Genomic DNA, 20,640 nt, shown 5'->3' on the forward strand with positions numbered 1-20,640 from the left:
AAAAAAAAAAAAAAAAAAAATCAAATAACTAAATACATAAAATTGAACTTGTCTGCCTTCCTAAACAAAGTGGGAGTGGCCTTAACTTGAGGATCTCTTATTCATTTTTTTTTTTTTAAATCTCAGGGCCCTAACTACATAGTAGGTGCTCATTAAAGTTTTGTTGAATAGATTAACAGCTATGAGACTTTGAAGGACAATAGGTGTGTCATCTGTGTATAAGGAAAACCGTCTTTTAAATGATTTGTCCTGGGTGATCCATTTCCTGAATTAAGAAACACCATTGTAAATTATCACAAGTTTTCTTCTTTGGAATATTTTCATGAATTGCCTTTGGACAAGGGACAGGCACACTTATATTAGCAAGCACTCTTGGAAGATATGATTCCTTTGACATTTCTGGTTTTGTGAAAAGTGATCATTTTTTGTTATTTGCTCTCGTGTTTTCAGTGGCATCTCTTGTTAGGGGCCAGAGGTAACAGGAGAGGACATGACTGCCCTGAAATGTTCATTGAGGCTTCTGGGTGTACCTAGCTGACTCCTAGGGAATATTTTCTAAAATGGCACAATGAGAAATAATGATTACCAAAAACAGCCCTTTTTATACAATAACAATAATCATAGCAGGGAATGATAATAATGTAAAAAAACATCAGCAACCTTGCTCACTATATAATAGCCAGCATTTATTTTCTTCAGCAACAGAAAACCCTATAGATTGAGAAGGTCACTGAGCCCTAAGTTAAGAGAGTTTTACTTTGTTTTGTCAAAAAAATAAATAAATAAATGTGTAGAGCCACAGGTTGTTTTTCAGGAATATAAGTTTTTCATAGTTATATTAACTGTACTTTTTCTCCAAGAATATGGAAGGAATTAAATAGCTTCACCATCACAATTGTATTTGAATGAAAGTCTGGATCTTTAGGAGAAAGCATTGCCGATGGTGTCATATGGTCTGATGAACCATCCCCTCCATATGACTCCCTAAAACTGGAGGTAGATTCAGGAATGATGTGTAAATAGTAAATGAGAAACCAAGAGAGAGAATTGCTGTCCAAAATGGGAATTTCCAATACCCTGCCCCTTCATCATTACAAGTGTGACACTGTTGCGAACTATACAGGCAATAATAGCAATAACAGTAATTCTCTCCTTCCCAACACCTGTGCTCCATGAATGAATGGGCTGAAAGTGGTGACTTCTCTGTTAGTTGAAGATTGTGGTTCATTGAATTACTGGCCTCAGACCCTCACTCCCTGTGGGACTGTTATGCACTATTATACACCTCCACTCTTGCATGACCCCAAAGTGTGTGTGATAAGCTTCCTGCCCCTGGACTGTAGCCTTAGCTCTAGGATTCACTTTGAGTGATGGAATATGATGTAAGTGATGGTGTGCCAGCTCCAAGCCCAGAACTTAAGAGGAACACTGTGGTTTTGCTCACCCCTCCTTTGCTACTACCACTGCCATGGCCAGCCCACTGGTTCAATGAGAAAAGGAACCATGAGCAGTAGATCTGACCCCAACCTGGAAAGAACCAAACTTAAGAGGACCTACTGCTTAAAGCAGAAGGACCCAGCTGAGGCCAGCCTAGATCAGTCCTATCTCAAACAACTCACAGGTGCGTGGTCTAGAATACATGATTATTGTCAGTCACTGCGTTTTGGGTAACTTGTTATGCAGCAATAGCTAACAGCTACAAAGACCCAGGATATACATCAGCAGCAACAATGGCCCTGAGAAGTTACTTGTTCCTAAGAAAGCCACAGAAGAATTCAAATACCCACCACAGAAAAGCTCATCGCTTTCATCAAAGCAGTCATTTACTCCATCACATCGCTGGGCTTGAGGGACACACAAGCCAGAGGAGCATCGAAAAGATCCAACGGGACAGGCTAGAGACAATAAAACACGAGAAGTCTTGGGTGAGTCCCTAAAAGTCGTCAGACCACATGAACAAAGAATGATGAAGTATTAGGTGGTTAAGGAATTGGCCATGTAGAGACAGTAATTCTACAGTTTCTCCATCAAATCAAGCTAGAGGTGACAACTGAAAGACAAAACAAGTGACTTTAGGAGAGCAGAGAAAGTAAACTAACCCACCAGAGGCTCTGAGTGGACACTGGTACAGTCAAATTTCCATTATCTCCATCTTTCACTCAGCAGTCTGGCTTCATTACTGACTTGGAGAAAGTGAAAGCTGGAATATGCTTTAGAGAGTCCAGCAGTCTTGGGATGCAGTCTTTAGACTCCCGAGGGAATTACAAGTGGCCTCCTGGTGTCTCTGAATCCTATATGATCACAGGCACTGTTCTAAGGACTCTGTGCTTTTAAGTCCATTTTCAAGTGATCACTGTCCCCAAATACATTAGTAACCACTGATCTTTGACACTTGGACCTAGAGAGATTAGTGACTGGCCTCAAAACCTTCTACCTCCCAGTCCGCTTCAGCTGGCTACTCATCAAAGATCCATCTTCTGCCTGATCTTGAATTATAAGTCCTGGCTTAAAGCTAAATATATTAGAAATAATAAATCCTTTGTTGTTATCATCTGAATGTTGGTGGGCCTCACTAATTCTTATGTTGAAATCCTAGTGCCCAATGTGATGATACTAGGAAGAAGGGCCTTAGGAAGGGAATTAGGTGATGAAGGCAGAGGCCCCATGAATAAGATCAATGTCCTTATAAAAGAGGCCCCACAGAGCTCCCTCAGCCTCCTCTACCATGTGAGAATAGAAGTCTGCGACCCAGAGAGAGCCCTCACCTGACCATGCTAGCATCCCGATCTCTGACATCCAGCCTCTAGAACTATGAGAAATAAGTTTCTGTTCTTTATAAGCTATCCGGTCTAGAGTACTCTGTTAGAGTAGCTGGACAGACTAAGATACTCCCCTTGTGCAAAAGAATGGGGGGAAATGCATGGTCTGGTCAACCCCTATCTCCCTGGCACACAACGGAGAGGGTAGGTTTGTAGAAAATATTCATGTTTGAAAAAACAATTGAAAATAAGACGACTCACTATTTACCTGTTATTCTTGCTGGAAATTGTAATATTCTGATATTCAGAAGTATGATAGCCCAGATCCAGAAGCAAGTATATTGGCAAAGAAGGAAGGTTCTAAATGAGCTTTCTCTCAAGTCTTATCCTCATGGAGTGGTTAACCCTTACTTTTCCCCTTTTAAAATGGGCCAAGAGTTTCCTGAGTCAATATCTAGTCTCTCCAGCTCTGAAGACTTCCCCCAAACACTGCTGACTAGCTCCTGGCCATTGTCCCCGTGGTTCTCAGTGTGGAGAGTAACATTTTGAGGCCTGCTGTTTGAACTCTCCTTGACCAACCAACTCTCCCTATGGGTCATGGGCTGAAGTGAATCACAACAGTTGTCCTCTGATCCACCAAATATTCATATAAACATCAAAAGTTCAAAGACTTAAGAGTAGCAGGGACAATAAATCAAGAAATGGGTCTGTCCCATATAGCATAAGAATAACATAAGAAACAATTTCTCAATTGTAACAGAGAATTATGTCATTTCTTCTACAATTTAAATGATAGTAGTAATAAATACATAAGTTTGTGTCTTATTGATTATGTATTTTGTTTATATTATGTGTATTTATAATATATTCATTTACACATTAGTAGTAACGAAGCAGAAAAAAATCTGTTTTTATTCCTTAATTTCTTAAGTTTCTTAAGTTTAGTTTAGTTTAATTTATAAATTTATTAAGTTTAGAGTTACGAAGTATGAGACTCTGTTTAACCATTTATTAGAGTTTTCTAAAAAGCTAATTCCAGGCTTACGTTGACTAATGTTGTAACTTCCATATTCCACCAGAAGTGGCTGGTCAGAAAGCCTTGAACTGCACTGCAGCTGAATGCGAGCGAGCGGACTAGGCACACGGAAAATCGTCTGGTGATCCATGTACGAGCCACAGTACCTAAGGAGGCGAGAGTCAGGGAAGAAGCGTGGATGAGGCTCAGTCCACGCATCCCTATTGACAGTGAACACACAGACACTTTGGCACTTTGGGCTTTATAAGCAGAGATGCTCACCGCAGAGCTAACGGTAGTTCTCCAACGTATGCTTAAGTGACTGAGTAACTTCTGTCGCCTCAATTTCCTACTCTGCTAAATACAACAGCAGTACTCTTGACTGTTATCTAGTATTCTCCTCACCAATACTTGTAATCAGAAGAAATATGGGTCCTCTCTTTCTTTCTGTGTAAATAACCATATAACGAGAAATGCCTGCTTTTGCCCACAAACCTCGCCACGGATCAGAGTGGAATCCGTGAGCTCAGGATGAAAATATGGAAAGAACCCAGCAATAGTTAAAGTAAAACACAACGATATTTTTTTTTTTTTTTCAAATGAAATTGAAAACCGATGTGCACTTTGGGGCTTGTCCTTGGTAGAATTTCAAAATAACAATGTCTGCCCACAATATTTCCTCACCTTGATTTTTCTTACTTCTTGTACCTATGAGCAGATGCCCCTCCTGTTAGTAATTCTTACGATATGAGTACTGTGGTTAGTAGAACATGAAATATTACTGTGCTCTCTGGGGGCCCATGGTAAGTTAGGTCTCTGCCCTGAGTTGGCAAAGCTCTTCCCAGAGTGAAACCTGCAAGGTCTCAAAGGGAAACAGCAAGCACACGGGCTGAGGAGGGACATCCTCCACTGGAGTCTGTGAATGCCAATCGCTTCTCACCCCCAAGGCCCTTGAGCTGGAGTTTAGAGGGGAACAGTAAGGAAGGGGGCATAGTGGTGGCTAATGGAACTAAAATTTAAAAAAAAAAAAAAAAGTGAGAAATTAGAGAAACCAGCAAGAGTTGGTTTACAGATACAGACACATGACAGGTAAGAAAACCGAGAAGTCGGGGCGCCTGGGTGGCTCAGTGGGTTAAGCCTCTGCCTTTGGTTCAGGTCATGATCGCAGGGTCCTGGGATAGAGCCCCACATGGGGCTCTCTGCTCAGCAGGGAGCCTGCTTCCCTGCTCTCTCTGCCTGCCTCTCCGCCTACTTGTGATCTCTCTCTCTCTGTGTCAAATAAATAAATAAAATCTTTAAAAAAAAAAAAAAAGAAAGAAAGATAGAAAAGAAAACTGAGAATTTAAATAGGTGAAGTAAAGAGTTCAAGTTCAAAGTAGTGAGAAAGTAGAAGAAGGATTAGGACTCAAGTCTGTTGATACTAAGCCCTAGAACTTTCTAGGGCACCAACAGCTTTCCTGTCAGGAACTTTGCTCTGCAGAACTTCCTAGGAAGGACATCCATTCCTTCAAGGCTTATAGGCTGCCTTCTAGCTGCTCTGAGTTCGCACACCCCATCCTCACCTCCTCTGAACTCACGAGCCCTGGGCTTCCTTGTGCCAGCATTACCTTTTCCTACTTCCCCATTATGCCTTTACGCAGCTTTTCAGCAAGGTATCAGAAATTAGTTCAGTTAGATTCCTTCCTTTTTAGATGAAAATAACTGGTAATGGAAAGGGCTGTCATTTTAAATCCTAAGGGCACAACTAGCATCAAAAGAATCTGATAGGATTTCTCCCAGCCGGCAAGACAGAGGGAAGAGCTGGCCCTCTGGAAAAAGTATTTAGGGCAGAGAGCTCTTCTGGTATTGATTGCTTGGGAGAAGATCTTGTTCATACTTTGGCAGGAACACTCCATGGGTGGTGGGGGTTGTTACTTAGGACAAAAAAGAAATAGTATCATATTTTACAAAAGAATTGTAAAGATTTGTTTTCTGGACCTCTAATGAAATACCAGAATGCAATATTCTTAAAACTTGAAGAGGAAGCACATTCCATAGTATTTACCCATCCAATGTCATTTCCAAAGAAATTTTTTTTAATACAGTTGACGTATAATGTTACATTCATTTCAAGTACACAAAATAGTGATTCAACAACTTTATCCAAAATAATCATATTAATTATAATAATGGTTAATATTTTTTTGGTATGTAGTATGCATTATTCAATTGAATGCTTAGCAAAAAAAAAAAAAAAAATCCCTCCTTATCTCATTTACAGGCTGAAAATCAAAGAGATTAAATTATTTGTCCTAGTTAATACAGCTACTGAATGACAGAGCTAGAATTTGAACCCAGGTATTCTGCCTCCTACATAATAGACCCTGATTCAAAAGTACTCCCAAAAGAAGTATAATCCACGTCTTAATAATGGATGTAAGGATGGTCATAAATCAGGTAGGATTTATCCCAGTGAAGACAGAACCAGTGACCACTTTAGCTCGTAATCCGAGAGCCTAAAGGAAATGAAAGAAGGTTGTTCAGGAAAATCATTTAGAAAAGGAAAGCCTCATTCATGGATTAACAATGAGCACAAAATTAGCAGGTAAATTCCTTAGGCTAACTTCACAAAAAATAATCTTGCCTCAAAGTAAACATCGAAGCTATTCTGCTATAAAGACAGGACATTCTATATTTTTTTAAAAAGATTTTATTTATTTACTTGACAGAGATCACAAGCAGGCAGAGAGAGAGAGAGAGAGAGAGAAGAAAGTAGGCTCCCTGCCTAGCAGAGAGCCCGATGTGGAATTTGATCCCAGGTCCCTGAGATCACGACCTGAGCCAAAGGCAGAGAGGCTTAACCCACTGAGCCACCCAGATGCCCAGGACATTCTATATTTTTTATTACAAGATCTATTACAACTTCAGAAGCAAATAAAGAATAAAAACCACTACAGGACAAATGAAAGGCGAGAGTGAAGAGCTCCTCGGTCAGTACAGGAAGCTCAGTCATCTAGATTTCTCTCATCAACCTCAACCCATGTCCCAGCCCCAGGATTCAGCCAGGCCAGTGTAGCCTCTCCTCCTGCAAAGAACTGGCTAAAGGTTTCTACCTTTCCTATCACCAAGATTTCTATTTACTATTTCCTCCAGGGCTGCATGGTTTGAAAGACTTCATCTGCCAAGATATTTTCGTAAAATGTATAGTATATACACCCATAGCCCAGCAGCAAGGAGCAATGAGCCAAGGACTTGGGAGTCATAAGACATGGATTTGAATCCTGGCTTAATCACATATGACTGAGTGACCTTGAGCAAGTTCTTAGCCTCTATACCCTTCTATTTCCATTTCTGTAAGTAGTAAACTGCAAACTCTTTGGGAACAAGGAATCCAAGGCTTTGAACTTCTGGGTCAGGCCTTTCATCAGATTCCTTACATCCAGAACCCACTTACATGTGCTCATTAATTTCCCACCATCCATGGTCACAGCCTTTCGCACTCTTCTTGGTTATTGAATAGTTATGGAATTTCAGTGCTATGCCAAGGGTTGAGAGGGAAGTCTGTGAAAAACAAACATAAGCCAGAAAAATGTTTCAGTTGAAGGACACATTTCAGGCTGATTCCTCATTCACAGCTCATTCCCTTGACTTGCTGTTCTCGGGGCATTTTATTCTTTGTGCCCTGTGGCTTCTGGTGGGGTAGACCCAGCTCCCCTCCCCCAACACACCGAAATAATAGAGAGGGTGGCCCGTTCCCAGGGAGACGCTGTTAGGTCCCAGTTTCAGTGAGCTGGGTGACTTGGGACACATTAGATTGTCCCTAGGTGTCGGTTTCCTCCTTGTAAATGAGCTTGAAAACACCCCTTTGTTAATGAGTGCACACAGTTTCCTCCTTTGCTGACAATAACAACATAGTTTATTTAAAGCACTACTCAGATTATTTAAATAAAGGAGAAATGAATCAGCGTCCTCTTCATATCCAACCTGGGTATTCCTGAAGGCAGCCACTGAGTCACTCCTAGGTCTGCCCAGACAGGATCAAACAAGAAAAGAGGCTGCCTGTACAGCACCTATGTGAGAGCATATGTGTGCACGTGCACACACACACACACACACACACACACACAGCTTACCTTTTGACAACATTGTATGACATACACATACATTATGTTTGTGATGTCATGATTTTAGGGGTTTTTTTTAAAGATTTTATTTGTTTATTTGACAGACAGAGATCACAAGAAGGCAGAGAGGCAGACAGAGAGAGAAGGGGAAGCAGGCTCCCCACTGAGCAGAGAGCCCTATGGAGGGGGGGACCCTGAGATCATGACCTAAGCCTAAGGCAGAGGCTTAACCCACTGAGCCACCCAGGCACTCCACAAATTTAGTTTTATTTTTCACTTTGTCCCAGAAATTATTTAGAGAGAGTTGACACATTTCCTGTGAGTGGAATTTTTGTTCACCCGCTCTCAAGCTTTCTAATTCTATACTAATTAGATAAGAGATTATCCATTGCGTGTATGGCTTTTTAATGTTTTTATTTATTAAGGATTTTGATATGATCGGGTATGTGACCCCTCCAAGATCATTTGAAAGAAAAGGGTAATGTATGTGTGTGTGGTATACTATCCCTCATTGCTGTAGTTATTGTCCCACTACCTGTGTCAGGAACCAACGGAAAGGAACTAAAATCCCTCAGTTAAGCATTGTCCATTTCTCTTTGTATTTCCTATAGGTTTTGATTTATGAGTATTAATGGCATGTCCTTTGGTACATAAATAATTATCAGAAACCTTCACGTGGTTCACCCTCTTTATCATCAAATCACCTTTCATTTCTCACCCAGTGTTGTTGCCCTAGTGTTGATTTCCACTTTGTTGAGTGCTAAGGTTCTGATCCCAGCTTTCTTTTTGTTTATGTCTGGTATGATATTGCCCATCCTTTTACTTTCAGCTTTTTTTTTTTTTACTTTCACTTTTTATGCTGCCATCTTTTGTAAATAATATACAATTAAGTTATAATTATAGTTTTAAGATATTGAATCAATTTGTGATTCAATACTGTTGACTTTTTGTTTAAGAGATGGATTTTACCCATTGATTTTTTTATTGCTCTGGTATTTGGTTTTTTTAGAGATGTCATCAAATTTGATGTTACAATTTCTTTGTGTGTATGTAATTCTTTCTAACATGGACTTAAATACAGCAGCCCTCCTCTCTCAACCTGTCTTCGAGAGGGAATGAATCAGGTTACTTATGTCTCTCATTTAAACATCACAACAACTCTGTTAGGAAGGTAGTATGAGTCCAATTTTATAGAAGAAATCAAAACTAACCAAAAATAAGTGACATGCCCAACGTTACTCTGCATTTCCCTGAAGGCCACGTGGTGGCCATAGTGTGTCATGACACCTGAAAATGGACAGTGAGGGCTTAAGAGGAGCCAGACTTGGTAAAAACCAAGGGTTCCTGAGGGCACAGAGTGACTTTTTTCCCCAGTCTTGTTATCTAACTTTTATTTCACATTTAAAAAAATAATGCCAAAGGATAGTGAACATCTTGAGTGATCACTGTAATTTTATAGCTTAAGGACATATTCCAATGCAGTTCTCCTTAGGAAGCTTATGTAGGCATTTTCACTGTGTTCCATCATTCCAAAGTAAAACAGATTTAAGTGCATCACTGCCCGCCCAATCTACACAGCCCCAATTAAGTTCCTTTGCACACCAGATTCTACTGACATAGATTCGCACACAAATCTACATTTGTGGCCAGATTGGCCAAGATGCACTACTGATATTAACCAGCGTGACCAGTGGGGTCAGGAGGTGCAGATCCACAAAGCATTGTGAAGTGTTTTGTTCAACAAATGAACAAAAATGGAAAACCACTACGTATGCTCTTTCCTTCTATGTCCTGTATTCTCTGTTCCCACTGCCCAATCCGTGCCGTTGCTTTGGGAACTTTTACCAAGTAAGGGCGAGGATTTCTCCTGATCTGGACCTGCTCTGTTGAAATATTTCTCTAGTCAGTGGTAGCAACAGGATGCAGGACAAGTTTTATGCATGTCCCTTCTCAAGCACGAGTGGTTATGTACATACAGCTCAACCCATCTCCAATGGGCACTGGAAACTTCGGTGTTTCATGTTTGCCGGGGAAGCAAGGAAGACCCATTTCCAAAGTGATAATGAGGAGGGGAATTGACATGGCCCACAGTAATCTCGCGTGCATCGTTTCCACCTAAACTGGTGGGTGCTAACTTGATGGCATCAGTGATAAAACAATTCAAAACCCCACTCTATGTTTCTCTTCTGAGATCGCATCCCAAAATATGTTAGTTGGAAAACAAAAAGAATGAAGAAAGAGGGAGGTAAATATTCAACTAAGTATCGTGACGAAACATAGGGAAACTGAACATCTTTAGGAACCGGGAAAAGGAGGGGCGGGGGGGTACGGGATTTGCTCATAGAGAGAAGCTTGATTCCTTTGAATGCTGCCTGGGTCACTTTCTATTTGAGTAGCCTCTGGCCAATGGCTTGCCCCAGCTCTATTTCCCCGCTTATAAAATGTGACAAGTTTCTCTCTTATATCACAGGCATGCTTTAAGAGCAAATAAAAATGTGTGTCTGAAACAAACAGGTGACATGTTCTAAGCCTCAGTACTCTTTTACACTTTTTCTTGTTTCACCACACTTCTTCCCCTGCAGTCTGTAAGCTCCAAGAGACCAAGGACTTTACCCTATGGTTATGCACCTGAAACTGACATTCCGTAAACATTTGTTTATTCTTGGGAGAAAAATCACAGGGACTTCAAGTTGGAGCGGGAGTTAATCCTTCTCAGATAAATGGGACCATAAAAACTCAGCTGAAAGGGAGTCTGCAAAAGGGACTGATACTTGGAAATCAGACTAGGCACTAAGAAAGACTAAGGATGATAGAAATCAACTCTTGTGTATAAAAGGTTTTATCATGCCTTGAGCTGATATTTTTTATCACTTAAGTCATTCTTCTCAGTTGTTTGTAATAAGTTCAAAGCTACTTTACAGGTCACCTTTTTTTTTTTTTTTTAAAGATTTTATTTATTTATTTGACAGAGAGACACAGCAAGAGAGGGAACACAAGCAGGGGGACTGGGAGAGAGAGAAGCAAGCTTCCGGTCAGCAGGGAGCCCAATAGCGGCTTGATCCTAGGACTCTGGGATCATGACCTGAGCCGAAGGCAGACGCTTAACGACTGAGCCACCCAGGCGCCCCGACCTACAGGTGATAATTTTTTTAACATAATTTCCATTTGCAGAAATATGCTATCACGCAATTTTAGGTGGCTGTTCAAAGCTGTCAGAGAAAAGGACAGCTTTATTTAACATCCACACTGAAGGGGACCAACCTTGACCTCTGGGAAATGGTGTGTTACCGAAGTCTGTCCCCAATATTTCCAGTCTGTCTCCCATCTCCCATTCTCACTCCCTCAGTGGTGTGCTTTTTCGCTTTATAAAGAGTTCTTTTTACTCAGCTTTTCTAACCCTTGACCCCTAGTGAAACAGAATCTGATATTCTTTTTTACATCCTGACTAGAACAATGTTTAGGGATCTTCACATTAGGTCTTATGGATTACCATGGAATCGGTGTTTATTTTACCTCAAAGGAACTTCAAACATTTGACAGAACTTCAGGGAAGGGGTCAATCTTGTTCTGGCTGTCATAGAGAAGATACACTTGCTTTTTGGAGAGATAGAAGAGACAGATTTGATGTCTCTCTTTTTCCTTCCCCAACTCATGAGTGACCTGAGGCACTGAGATTCTGCTGCCCTGAGGCATTAAGAACTGGTGGTGGACAAGAGTCCAGAAGCTTTGGGTTTTAATTATTTTGGAAATGTTTTCAACCTTGATGAAAAAAAATAATTTAAGGATGTATGCCATCAGGGAAGGAAACTAAGTACACATATGAATATAATAAAATTATTTAAAATATTTAGCTGTTAGGGTGCCCAGGTGGCTCGGTTGGTTGAGCGACTGCCTTTGGCTCAGGTCATGATCCTGGAATCCCAGGATCGAGTCCCGCATCGGGCTCCTTACTCGGCGGGGAGTCTGCTCCTGCTGACCTCTCTCCTCTCATGCTCTGTCTCTCTCTCTCTCAAATAAATAAATAAAATCTTTTTAAAAATAAAAAATAAAAAATAAAATATTTAATTCTTTGTGTACAAACAACACAGGCAGCAAACATGCTCCTGCCTCGGCCTTTGCCTCAGCTGTTCCCTTTGGCTGCAACACTGTGATTCTAGGGATGCATAGGGTTAGTTCCCTCATGTCTCTCAGGTTTCTGTGCAAATGCCAGCTTGTCGGTAAGGTTTCCCCTGGCCGTTCTATTTAAGGTAACAAATTCCTCACATCCTAGCCTTCATACTCCAGACTGCCCACTCAGCTCCAGAGCCTCCTTCCCTGGTTTGTTCTTCTCCATAGCACTGTACCACCATGTACCATACTCTACATATATTTGTTCATTTGTCACCTGTCTCCGCCTCTTATATGGTTAAGCCCCATGAGAGCAGAGCTCTCCTGCGTGTGCGTCAGATATCATGGATCCCAGTGTCTAGAATACAGCCAGACACACAGTGGGCATTTAATAATAACATGTTGAATTAATGCAAACACTAAACTTCTTGTCACTTACATCTAATTGCTATGCCTCACAAAAATCATTTTATACATACATGCTGAAAGAGCCTTGCCCTACGTCCCTCCACAGGACACTACAGTTAGAGAAAGAAGAACAGTTATAGACTAAAACTTTAAAGAAAAAAAAAAAAAAAGAAGGAACTCTGTTAGGGACCAGATAGAGATGTATATATTTTATATAAATTTGCAAAACTTGGTTTGCTTATATAAGTGAAATATATGTTGCCTAATTCAATGTATTCTTTCTTTATTATTCTTATGGTGATGCTGATAGTGAAATAATTAAAAATTAATAAGTGAGCTCTATCATATTAAAATAAAAAACTGTTTGATCCCATAACAGTATCTTTGCATTTTTTAATACAGATGAAAAAAATAACAATTGGAAAAATAAGCCTGTCGGCAAAGAACAGTTAATTTATGGGCAGATAGTTGAAATTACAAGGACCTTTCATGGTCTAGGAAATGTATTTGATTAAGGCTTAAATGTTAAAAAAATTAACTCACATTCTTTTTGTAGTAAAAATAAAGGTAATTAAAAATAGATTCTAAACACAAGATAACAATATTTTTCTAAAGTAGTGGTAAAACTAGGCTACCTGAAATTTCCAGGTACACTTGCACTTTGGAGGATAGTAGCTTGGGTAATATGGACTTGAAATTTTCCCTTCAAAGCCAGTGATTTCTTTGATCAATACTGTGTTTTCACACTCTGAAAAAAATATCCAGTAACACACAATGATTTGCAGTTGTGAGATTATGGGAAATGCATTGCATATATTTCTTTAACTACAAAAGCACACTCCTTAATCATCAAACTTATATACTTTTTGAAACTTAAACCAGTTTTTCCAAAAAGAAACAGCACCCTATAGATATATAGCTAAACTTCTTATTTAAATTCTATATTTCTTTTCAATCACATTTTGACTACAGATCTATAGGATGCTATTACTCTCTTTAAAAACATAGCTCAAATATATTTTTAAAGCTTCTAAGCCTATTTTTTCTCATTAGTGTATATTTGTTGTTGAAGAAAAATACTCAGTTTACATAACATGTTCTGTTTAAATAAAACAATCTAAACATCTATTTTTACTGTAGGGGCATCCTTCTGCTAAAATGTAATTTCCTTTATCTATTTTGTTTGCTGTTTTCCCTATCACCTGGAATCATTCCTAGCATATAGTACAAGCTCAATAAATGTTTGTTCACAAATTCCACTGCAATACTTCCGAGCTAATCGTATTTTTAATCTTTGGAGTTAGAGATAATTTTCAACTCAACAAAATCTCAAATAGCTTGTTCAGTTTGGCTAGATAAGTCAACTTTGTATTTAGTTTTGTAATAATTTGACCAAACAAACCTATCAAAATGAGCCACTGCCTTAAAATGTAGGTGGACTTATGAAGCTCTGACCATCTAACTTAAGCCAGCTCCACTGCCCTCCTCACCCATCTCTCATTCTGATCCTTTGACCTTGTCAGGGCTCATAAAGAAGGTACAAAAAGACTAGACTTTCAGTGAAGGCTCACTTTTGTTTTGTTTTACTTCGCCAACCCAAGTCAAAAAGAGAAGAGGGAAAGGAAGCTAGGTCACTTTTTGCTCACTCTCTGACCTAGGAAAACCCATCAAATCTCTGGGTTTTACTTGCCGTGCACTTTCTAGGATGGCATTCACACGTATTGCTATCAACGAGAATTCACGGAAGACAGCCACTGTAGTGTGCTAGGTCCTGCACTGTTATCACGGAGCTGCGAATGTGCCTTTCTCTGGGGCTGTGACAGGGTCTTTTCCAGCAGCTTCTGCCCTTTGCCACCTGGCTTCCTGCCAGACCCTGCCCATAGGGGGCGCTGCAGGAACACTAGAACCCCGGAGGAGGAAGAATGGGGCTTCCTGCGGTTCTGTTTCCTCTTCCCGGGACAGTCCCCTGAGCAATCCTCCTTCCTTCCCTTTTCTCCCCTCATTCTTTCCCACTTTCCCCCCCACTCTCTCCCGCCCCTCTCCGCGCCGCTACACTTTCTTCCTGTAGCACAGCTGAACCCTGTTAGCAGTTTTCCCAACTTGCGTTTTATTGCATCTTCCTCAAACATACAGCCCAGGCTGTCTGGCCACCCCTCCTCGAAGGTCTGGGTCCCACGTCCGTGAACACCCGCCCCTGAACTCTGAGACACTGGCCCCAGCTGAGCAGCCACCCCCCCTCTCCCCTCTGCCAGGGGTCTGAGTTTCAGACATTATAAATTGTCAGCCTTGTCACCGATTTCCTTTGTGCCCCCTAGAACTACAGGGGGTAGTTGCTTCCTACAAGTATTACACCCAGAACACCTTAGGTTTTCTTTCTGCCTTTTGAGTGACCTAGCTGACACCTCCATGCCAAGTTAACAGTTGTTCACATCAATGTTCGCAGTTTAAATAATACAATCTCTCTCCTCTGAGTGGACCCTGAGTCAAAGTCCCTGACTAATAGGACTGGTTTTACAACACAGCCTCAGGAGAGATAAGACTGGACTATGATAACAGATATTTTTCAAGGTGACTTTTTTTCAATTAAGAAAGACTTACGTTCTTCTGGAATGACCTCGAAAAATGCCCGGATTCCTGATAGACTCCGTATCTGAGGAGACTTAAATGACACCAGCATGAGATTATTTGTGGAGACGAAGGACATTAACGTTCTTGTGGGTTCACAAATTCTGAAACCAGACAACAAAACAAAGTCCATGAGTAATAACAGGTTATTGAGCAGTGAGCCTCCTCCTACGATTAATTCCACCCATCTCCCCCGCCATCCACACAGTTCTTGTTAGGCACACTCCACCAGCTGCCACAGGGCACGACAGAGGGGAGGTGATAAAGATATAGAAACTTTTGCCGGGTAACTATCAGAGAATCCTCCTGGATGGCTGTCACTGGACCCCCCTTGAGACGTAGCAAGGCATAGGCAAGTACTGAAACGGCTACAGTCCTGAGTTCTGGCCTCAGGAAAACTGGGTTCAAAATTCAGCTCCATCACATAACTGGCTGAAAGAGCCTGAGCAGTCAAGGAACTAATCTTCAAAGATGCCAGCTCCCCGATTATGAAAGGGTGGTAGTACCAAGAGTCTATTCCTCACAGCACTGGGGTGAGGATTAAGTGTGATAATAGCAAAGTATGTCTGGAAGGATGAAAAAAAAAAATAACTGAGGAATCAGAGCCAGTGACCAACTTGTGTTTCACTGTAACCGTTACATACTGTTGACATCTCTAGTAATGCATATTCATCACCAAAATATACATACATAGAACACAGTTGCATACATATATAAGCACTATTAAAAATAATAATTCATGTGCCTTTTTAGCACAGTAACAAATACTAAATTTTTAATAAATTATAACTATCATTATTAAATCATCAAGATAATACTTAATAAGCACTCACAAAAAGATGTCTGCTAGTAAGTAAAAAATATTAGGTTATGTATATATATGTGTGTGTGTAATTACATATATATATAGGAATGAAAATATTTGTGCAAAAACATAACAGACAGTTGTTCTAGGTAATGGGATTGTGAAATATTGATCTTGTTTTTCTCTGTTCACTTTCACAATGAACACAGTCTTATCTTTATAATAGGGAGAAATTTAATTGCTTTACTAATGGTGTGCAATCATCAGAAGATTTATTCTCACACGCTAATGAAACAGTAGATTTCATTGCGGTTGCAATAAAAGTAAAATTAAACAGAAGAGTCAGCTAGATTTCAGAAATATTGACCGACCTTCCTGCTATACTGATTTTGACCCTTGTATGCGGCAAGTAAACAGTGAACTTTGTGTCCCATAGGCTCTGGCTCATCCAGGGGATACTAAATAAGGCATGGGTCAGTTCTTTGATCTCATGAGCACACACAAAAATTGTTTTAAAAGTCTAAGGGAAACAAGATACGGCACAAGAGAGACACTGTAAAAAAGTCTTTACTAGCTAGAGTACCTATACAAGATGGTGCTCCGGATTGGCAAGAGGGAGTCATAAATGGTCAGGGAGTCAGTGACACAGTTGTCAGCTTCAATCTGGACGGACTCTATTGAGAGACGAATCAGATAGCCCACGATGGCCACCAGCTTGAAGTGACACATCAGCCTCCCTGAGGTTGCAGAAATCTCCACAGGGTAGCGGAGAGACAGATGATCTGCATAGAAGTACTGAGAGCAGCCTTTGTCTGTGGAGACAGCACTTTGTTTTGTTTTAGGAACTTTTTAAAAAAAAAAAAATTTTTAAGATTTTATTTGTCAGAGAGAATAAGAGCAAGCAGGAGGTGCAGCAGGCAGAGGGAGAAGCAGGCTCCCAGCGGAGCAAGGAGTTTGATGTGGGACTCGATCCCAGCAGCCTGGAATCATGACCTGAGTGGAAGGCAGGCGTAGACGTTCAACTGAGTGAGCCCCCCAGGTGTCCCAGGAATGACTTTTCTAGATATCTTTATAAAGAGTAAGGACCAAAGAGTTCACATGGAGGACGTCTGCTGTTTTTGACAGCCTGGAATCTGCTCCCCTCTCTTCTGGTAACAGCACCAAGACTTCACTTTGAGAAACTACCCCTACCCTGCTTGTATGGTTTGGTTGGGGTTAAACTCACCTCTATGACCAGAGATGGGCACATGACCCAGACTGGCCAATCAGAATAAAAGAAGCTGGTTCATGAATGGGCAGGCCAGCCAATCTGAGGCACTAAGTTCAGCCCCAGAACTTCTGAAAAAATTGTGGAAATTTGTGTGGGCTTTTTTTTTTTTTCCTACTATTGTTGCTACTGGTAAATTCTAAACTAGGATCTACCGGTTGCCATTCATGACACTGAGTTAGAAGAATAAACTCGAAGCTTCCACAGGGAAAAGCAAGGATGCAGAGTTCTGATGATATTTTATTTTGCAACCTGGCCCCAAACATGCCTGAAGACAGCACATTCCATGTATGTCCCAGTTATAAGAGCCAATCACGTTTCTTCTGGGCTTAAGCCAGTTCAAGTGTATTTCTGTCACAGGCAACTGAAAGAGCATTACCAAATACCATCATTTGAAAAAGAAAACTACAGCCAAAAAGGATACAGATTTGGAGACAGTATAAAAGAAACTGCATGTCATACTTTACCAGATCCTATGGTTGAAGAATAATCTGTCCGAAGCCCAGCTGCATTGAAAAAACATGGGGAAAAGAGACTGTCAGGTCCAGCATTCCATTTGGTTGGACTTTGGCTTAGTGAAAATTCCTTTCAGTCCAGCAATTCATCATTTCTGGGATTTGCTTTAAAATGATCCAGGGAGGGCAGGGGAAGTTGTCTGTGTATTTCAAGAGCAAGTGGGACAGCCGTGAGTTCATAGTTGTTGAAGCTGAATAAAGGGTATATGAGAGTTCATGGCACTATGCTCTTTACTCTTCTTGATGCTTGAAATTGTCCATAGTGACACATTTTAAATATCTTTAAGGGTAAAAAGCGACCAAAGAAATATAATAATAATTAGTCCTAGGTCTGAAATAGTATTCGTGGTGCAGACTTTGCCACTAGAGATATTTCATTCATTCATTACTTACCAGCCTCATACTACTACATTACATGCCTGGCATATGGAGATACATATATAAAATTTAATATGATTAATATGATTGTAATAAGATTTTAATTTACATTTTAATGATTTGGTATGATTTAAATCAAGAGAGAAAGCATAGTTTTGGGGTCACACAATTAAAGTATTTTACTGGCAAATCAAACTATGAAGTTTGCATTTTGGCAGAGCTACTCAACAAGCCATTGTGGAACACTGGGCAGCACTCTGTAGCACAGTTGTAGTTCTGTCTGGACAAGGGAAAAGACAAGATAAGCTTCAGCAAAATTCTCTCTTCTTCAGGACTCGGAGACTTACTTTGAAGATTCATGAATTAAATATAGGGCAGGGGACACTTGAAAAATTCAATCTCACATATATTTTGAACCCACTTCTATTGCCCAGTCATTGTATATAAAACATTTAGCAATTTCCTTTATCAACATCCTCAGCTAATCCTGTTTCACTGGGATTGTGGAAAGAATACTTCATTATAATATTGACTGTGTTTAATGGCAGTTTCAGGAGTGCTGCAGGAAGGAATGCATGAAGAAGAATTACCCAACAATCACCATTTAGTACCACAGAGTCCATGTCAACAGCCAGGCCCTGCAAGCTCCCCACAGAGGTTCGGTTTATGATGCTCGTCTGGATGGAGTCCTTCAAAATGGCAGCCACACAGTCCTCACAGAAGATATGGCCCTTGGCATTTGGCATGACAAACACAATCCAAAAGTGGACAAGGAGGCCACCTTTGTTGTTGCCACTATAGGAAAAAAAAAAAAAAAAAAAGAGGAATGTTCAGGTATATGTCTTAGGAAGTGGACTCTCATAGAAAGCCAGTGACGCAACTGAATGATTCAAGGTAAGACAGTGAGGACATCCTTCAACTTCCAAAATTTCTTCTTTAAGAAGTCACTGATTCCTATTGTGGGAACTGGGAAGGGAAAGCATCATAGTATGTGTCTTGCTGTGTTGGGTTTTCATCTAGAATCATTCGTGTATAGTTGCATTTCCCTGGAAAATACACTATTTTTATGGATATCAGAGATTCACTTCTATTACAAATAAAACCAACTACAATTTTTGACACTTTACCATGTCCAGACACAGTGCTAAATTCTGCTTTGTCCCACTTAATCTTATGAGGAAAGTCCTATTATTGCAGTTTTACAGAAAAGGAAGTCAAGATCAACTACAACTGAAAATCATATGGCTAGTAAGTAGCAAATCCTGGAATCCAGTCCAACTTGGTTTTCAGCCAAACCCTGGAGCAAGAGCTCTAAGTGCACAAATACTGTCATGTTTTATGAAAAACAAACCTTAAGTGTTCTATGGTAAATAATGCAGGAAAGAGAAAGTAAACAATCTGTTCTACTCCCAGACTTCTTAATGTCTTTGGTATGCCAAAGCAAATTGTGAGGCTCAGCAGATACGTAGGAAGTGGGGGGACATGGCACACAGTTTGAGAAATAAGTTTTAATAAAACAAATCAATTAAAAATTCATAAATTTTTAAATTTTATTTATGAATTTAAAATTCATAAAAATTTTGACACAAATTATTTGACCATGAGATCCTTTATTTCCTCAGAAATTCTCCAGTGATCAGTTTTTAGCTGAACATATTTTGAAAAATCCTGCACTGTGTTTTGATTTTACCCCCACCCAATGGTAGCCATGTTTGTGGCCATTGTGGCCAGGAGCATTAATATGGAGGGGCCCAGGACCCCAGCTGTGGGGAAAGGACAGGTTTTAGCAGATGCAGAGAAAAACTCAGCGTGACAGCAAGGGAGAGTTGGGTCGCCAGTTGTGGTAAAACGTATTAACCCAAAGCCGCCCCCAGGAAGTTACTGGAGAATGGTCATAGCTGAGCCCTTCCACAGCCTTGAGAGGAATTTACAGAAGTAAACACAGACGTCCAAAGCAAGGGACATACATTACCTGACATCTGCAACGACAGACTGCTTGTAAAATTTAGAGAAGGCAGATGTTGTATAAACCAGGTTTACCTAAATAAGAAAAAAAAAAACAAGTTTTCTGAAGTCTTTCACATTGGCTTCATCTCATGGTACCTAGCATGCTGTGGGTCCAAACAGCTAGCCAGGAGAAAAGCAGGGCTCTGGCTGAAGCCTCCAGAGCTGAGTTACCTACTGTCCCTGGGCTCTCTATGAAGAATAATCAGTTACCTTCATTCATTCACTGCTGTCTTGAAACATCCTAATTAAGCTTAACTTCTGTATTCTGCCTAATCCAAAGGTTAATTATCTCCTCAATTAATAAGTCAAACTCCTTTAAGTACATTTTCAAAGTACTTGACCTAACCTCTTTTCTAACGATGCCCTCTAGAAAATGTATATTCTTAAGGACACATTGCCGTCCGCGCCACTAGGGGGCAGGCGGTGCCTTCCGCCGGGTCCGGGCTCTCTCGAGGGAAACCCCCAGCCCTTTTACAACGCCGGAGTTGGAGCCAGAAGAGACCTACTTCAGTGTACCTTCCGGGCCCTTCCTTAGCATTTCTAACGCCAGGCTGGGTCTCTGCGAAATCTCCTGCTCCTGTGTTCCCCTTCCTACCTAATGGCAAAGTCACCCTCCTAATTGTGAGGCTTAAATTCACTGTGCAGCACGGA

General features: G+C 40.6%; 1 protein-coding gene across 2 annotated transcripts in view; it reads right to left on the reverse strand.

Annotated features, from left to right (window-relative positions):
* The window catches only part of TMPRSS7 (transmembrane serine protease 7), a 27,889-nt gene extending 9,127 nt beyond the window's left edge, over positions 1-18,762 (reverse strand). Inside the window, exons 1-7 of one of the 2 annotated variants that reach the window (XM_059388128.1) lie at positions 18,584-18,762; positions 16,406-16,634; positions 14,991-15,121; positions 13,028-13,140; positions 7,208-7,314; positions 3,805-3,941; positions 1,788-1,895 (exon numbers count right to left, since the gene is read on the reverse strand). In XM_059388128.1, coding sequence (XP_059244111.1) covers positions 1,788-1,895; positions 3,805-3,941; positions 7,208-7,314; positions 13,028-13,140; positions 14,991-15,121; positions 16,406-16,634; positions 18,584-18,728 — 970 coding nt within the window. In that variant the 5' untranslated portion in view covers positions 18,729-18,762. Of the gene's footprint in view, positions 1-1,787; positions 1,896-3,804; positions 3,942-7,207; positions 7,315-13,027; positions 13,141-14,990; positions 15,122-16,405; positions 16,635-17,551; positions 17,636-18,583 lie in introns of those variants that run through there. The other variant, XM_059388127.1, reaches the window with a different exon arrangement.
* Positions 18,763-20,640: the final 1,878 nt, after the last annotated feature.

Source organism: Mustela nigripes, chromosome 2 (assembly GCF_022355385.1).
Source record: "Mustela nigripes isolate SB6536 chromosome 2, MUSNIG.SB6536, whole genome shotgun sequence".
NCBI lineage: Eukaryota > Metazoa > Chordata > Mammalia > Carnivora > Mustelidae > Mustela > Mustela nigripes.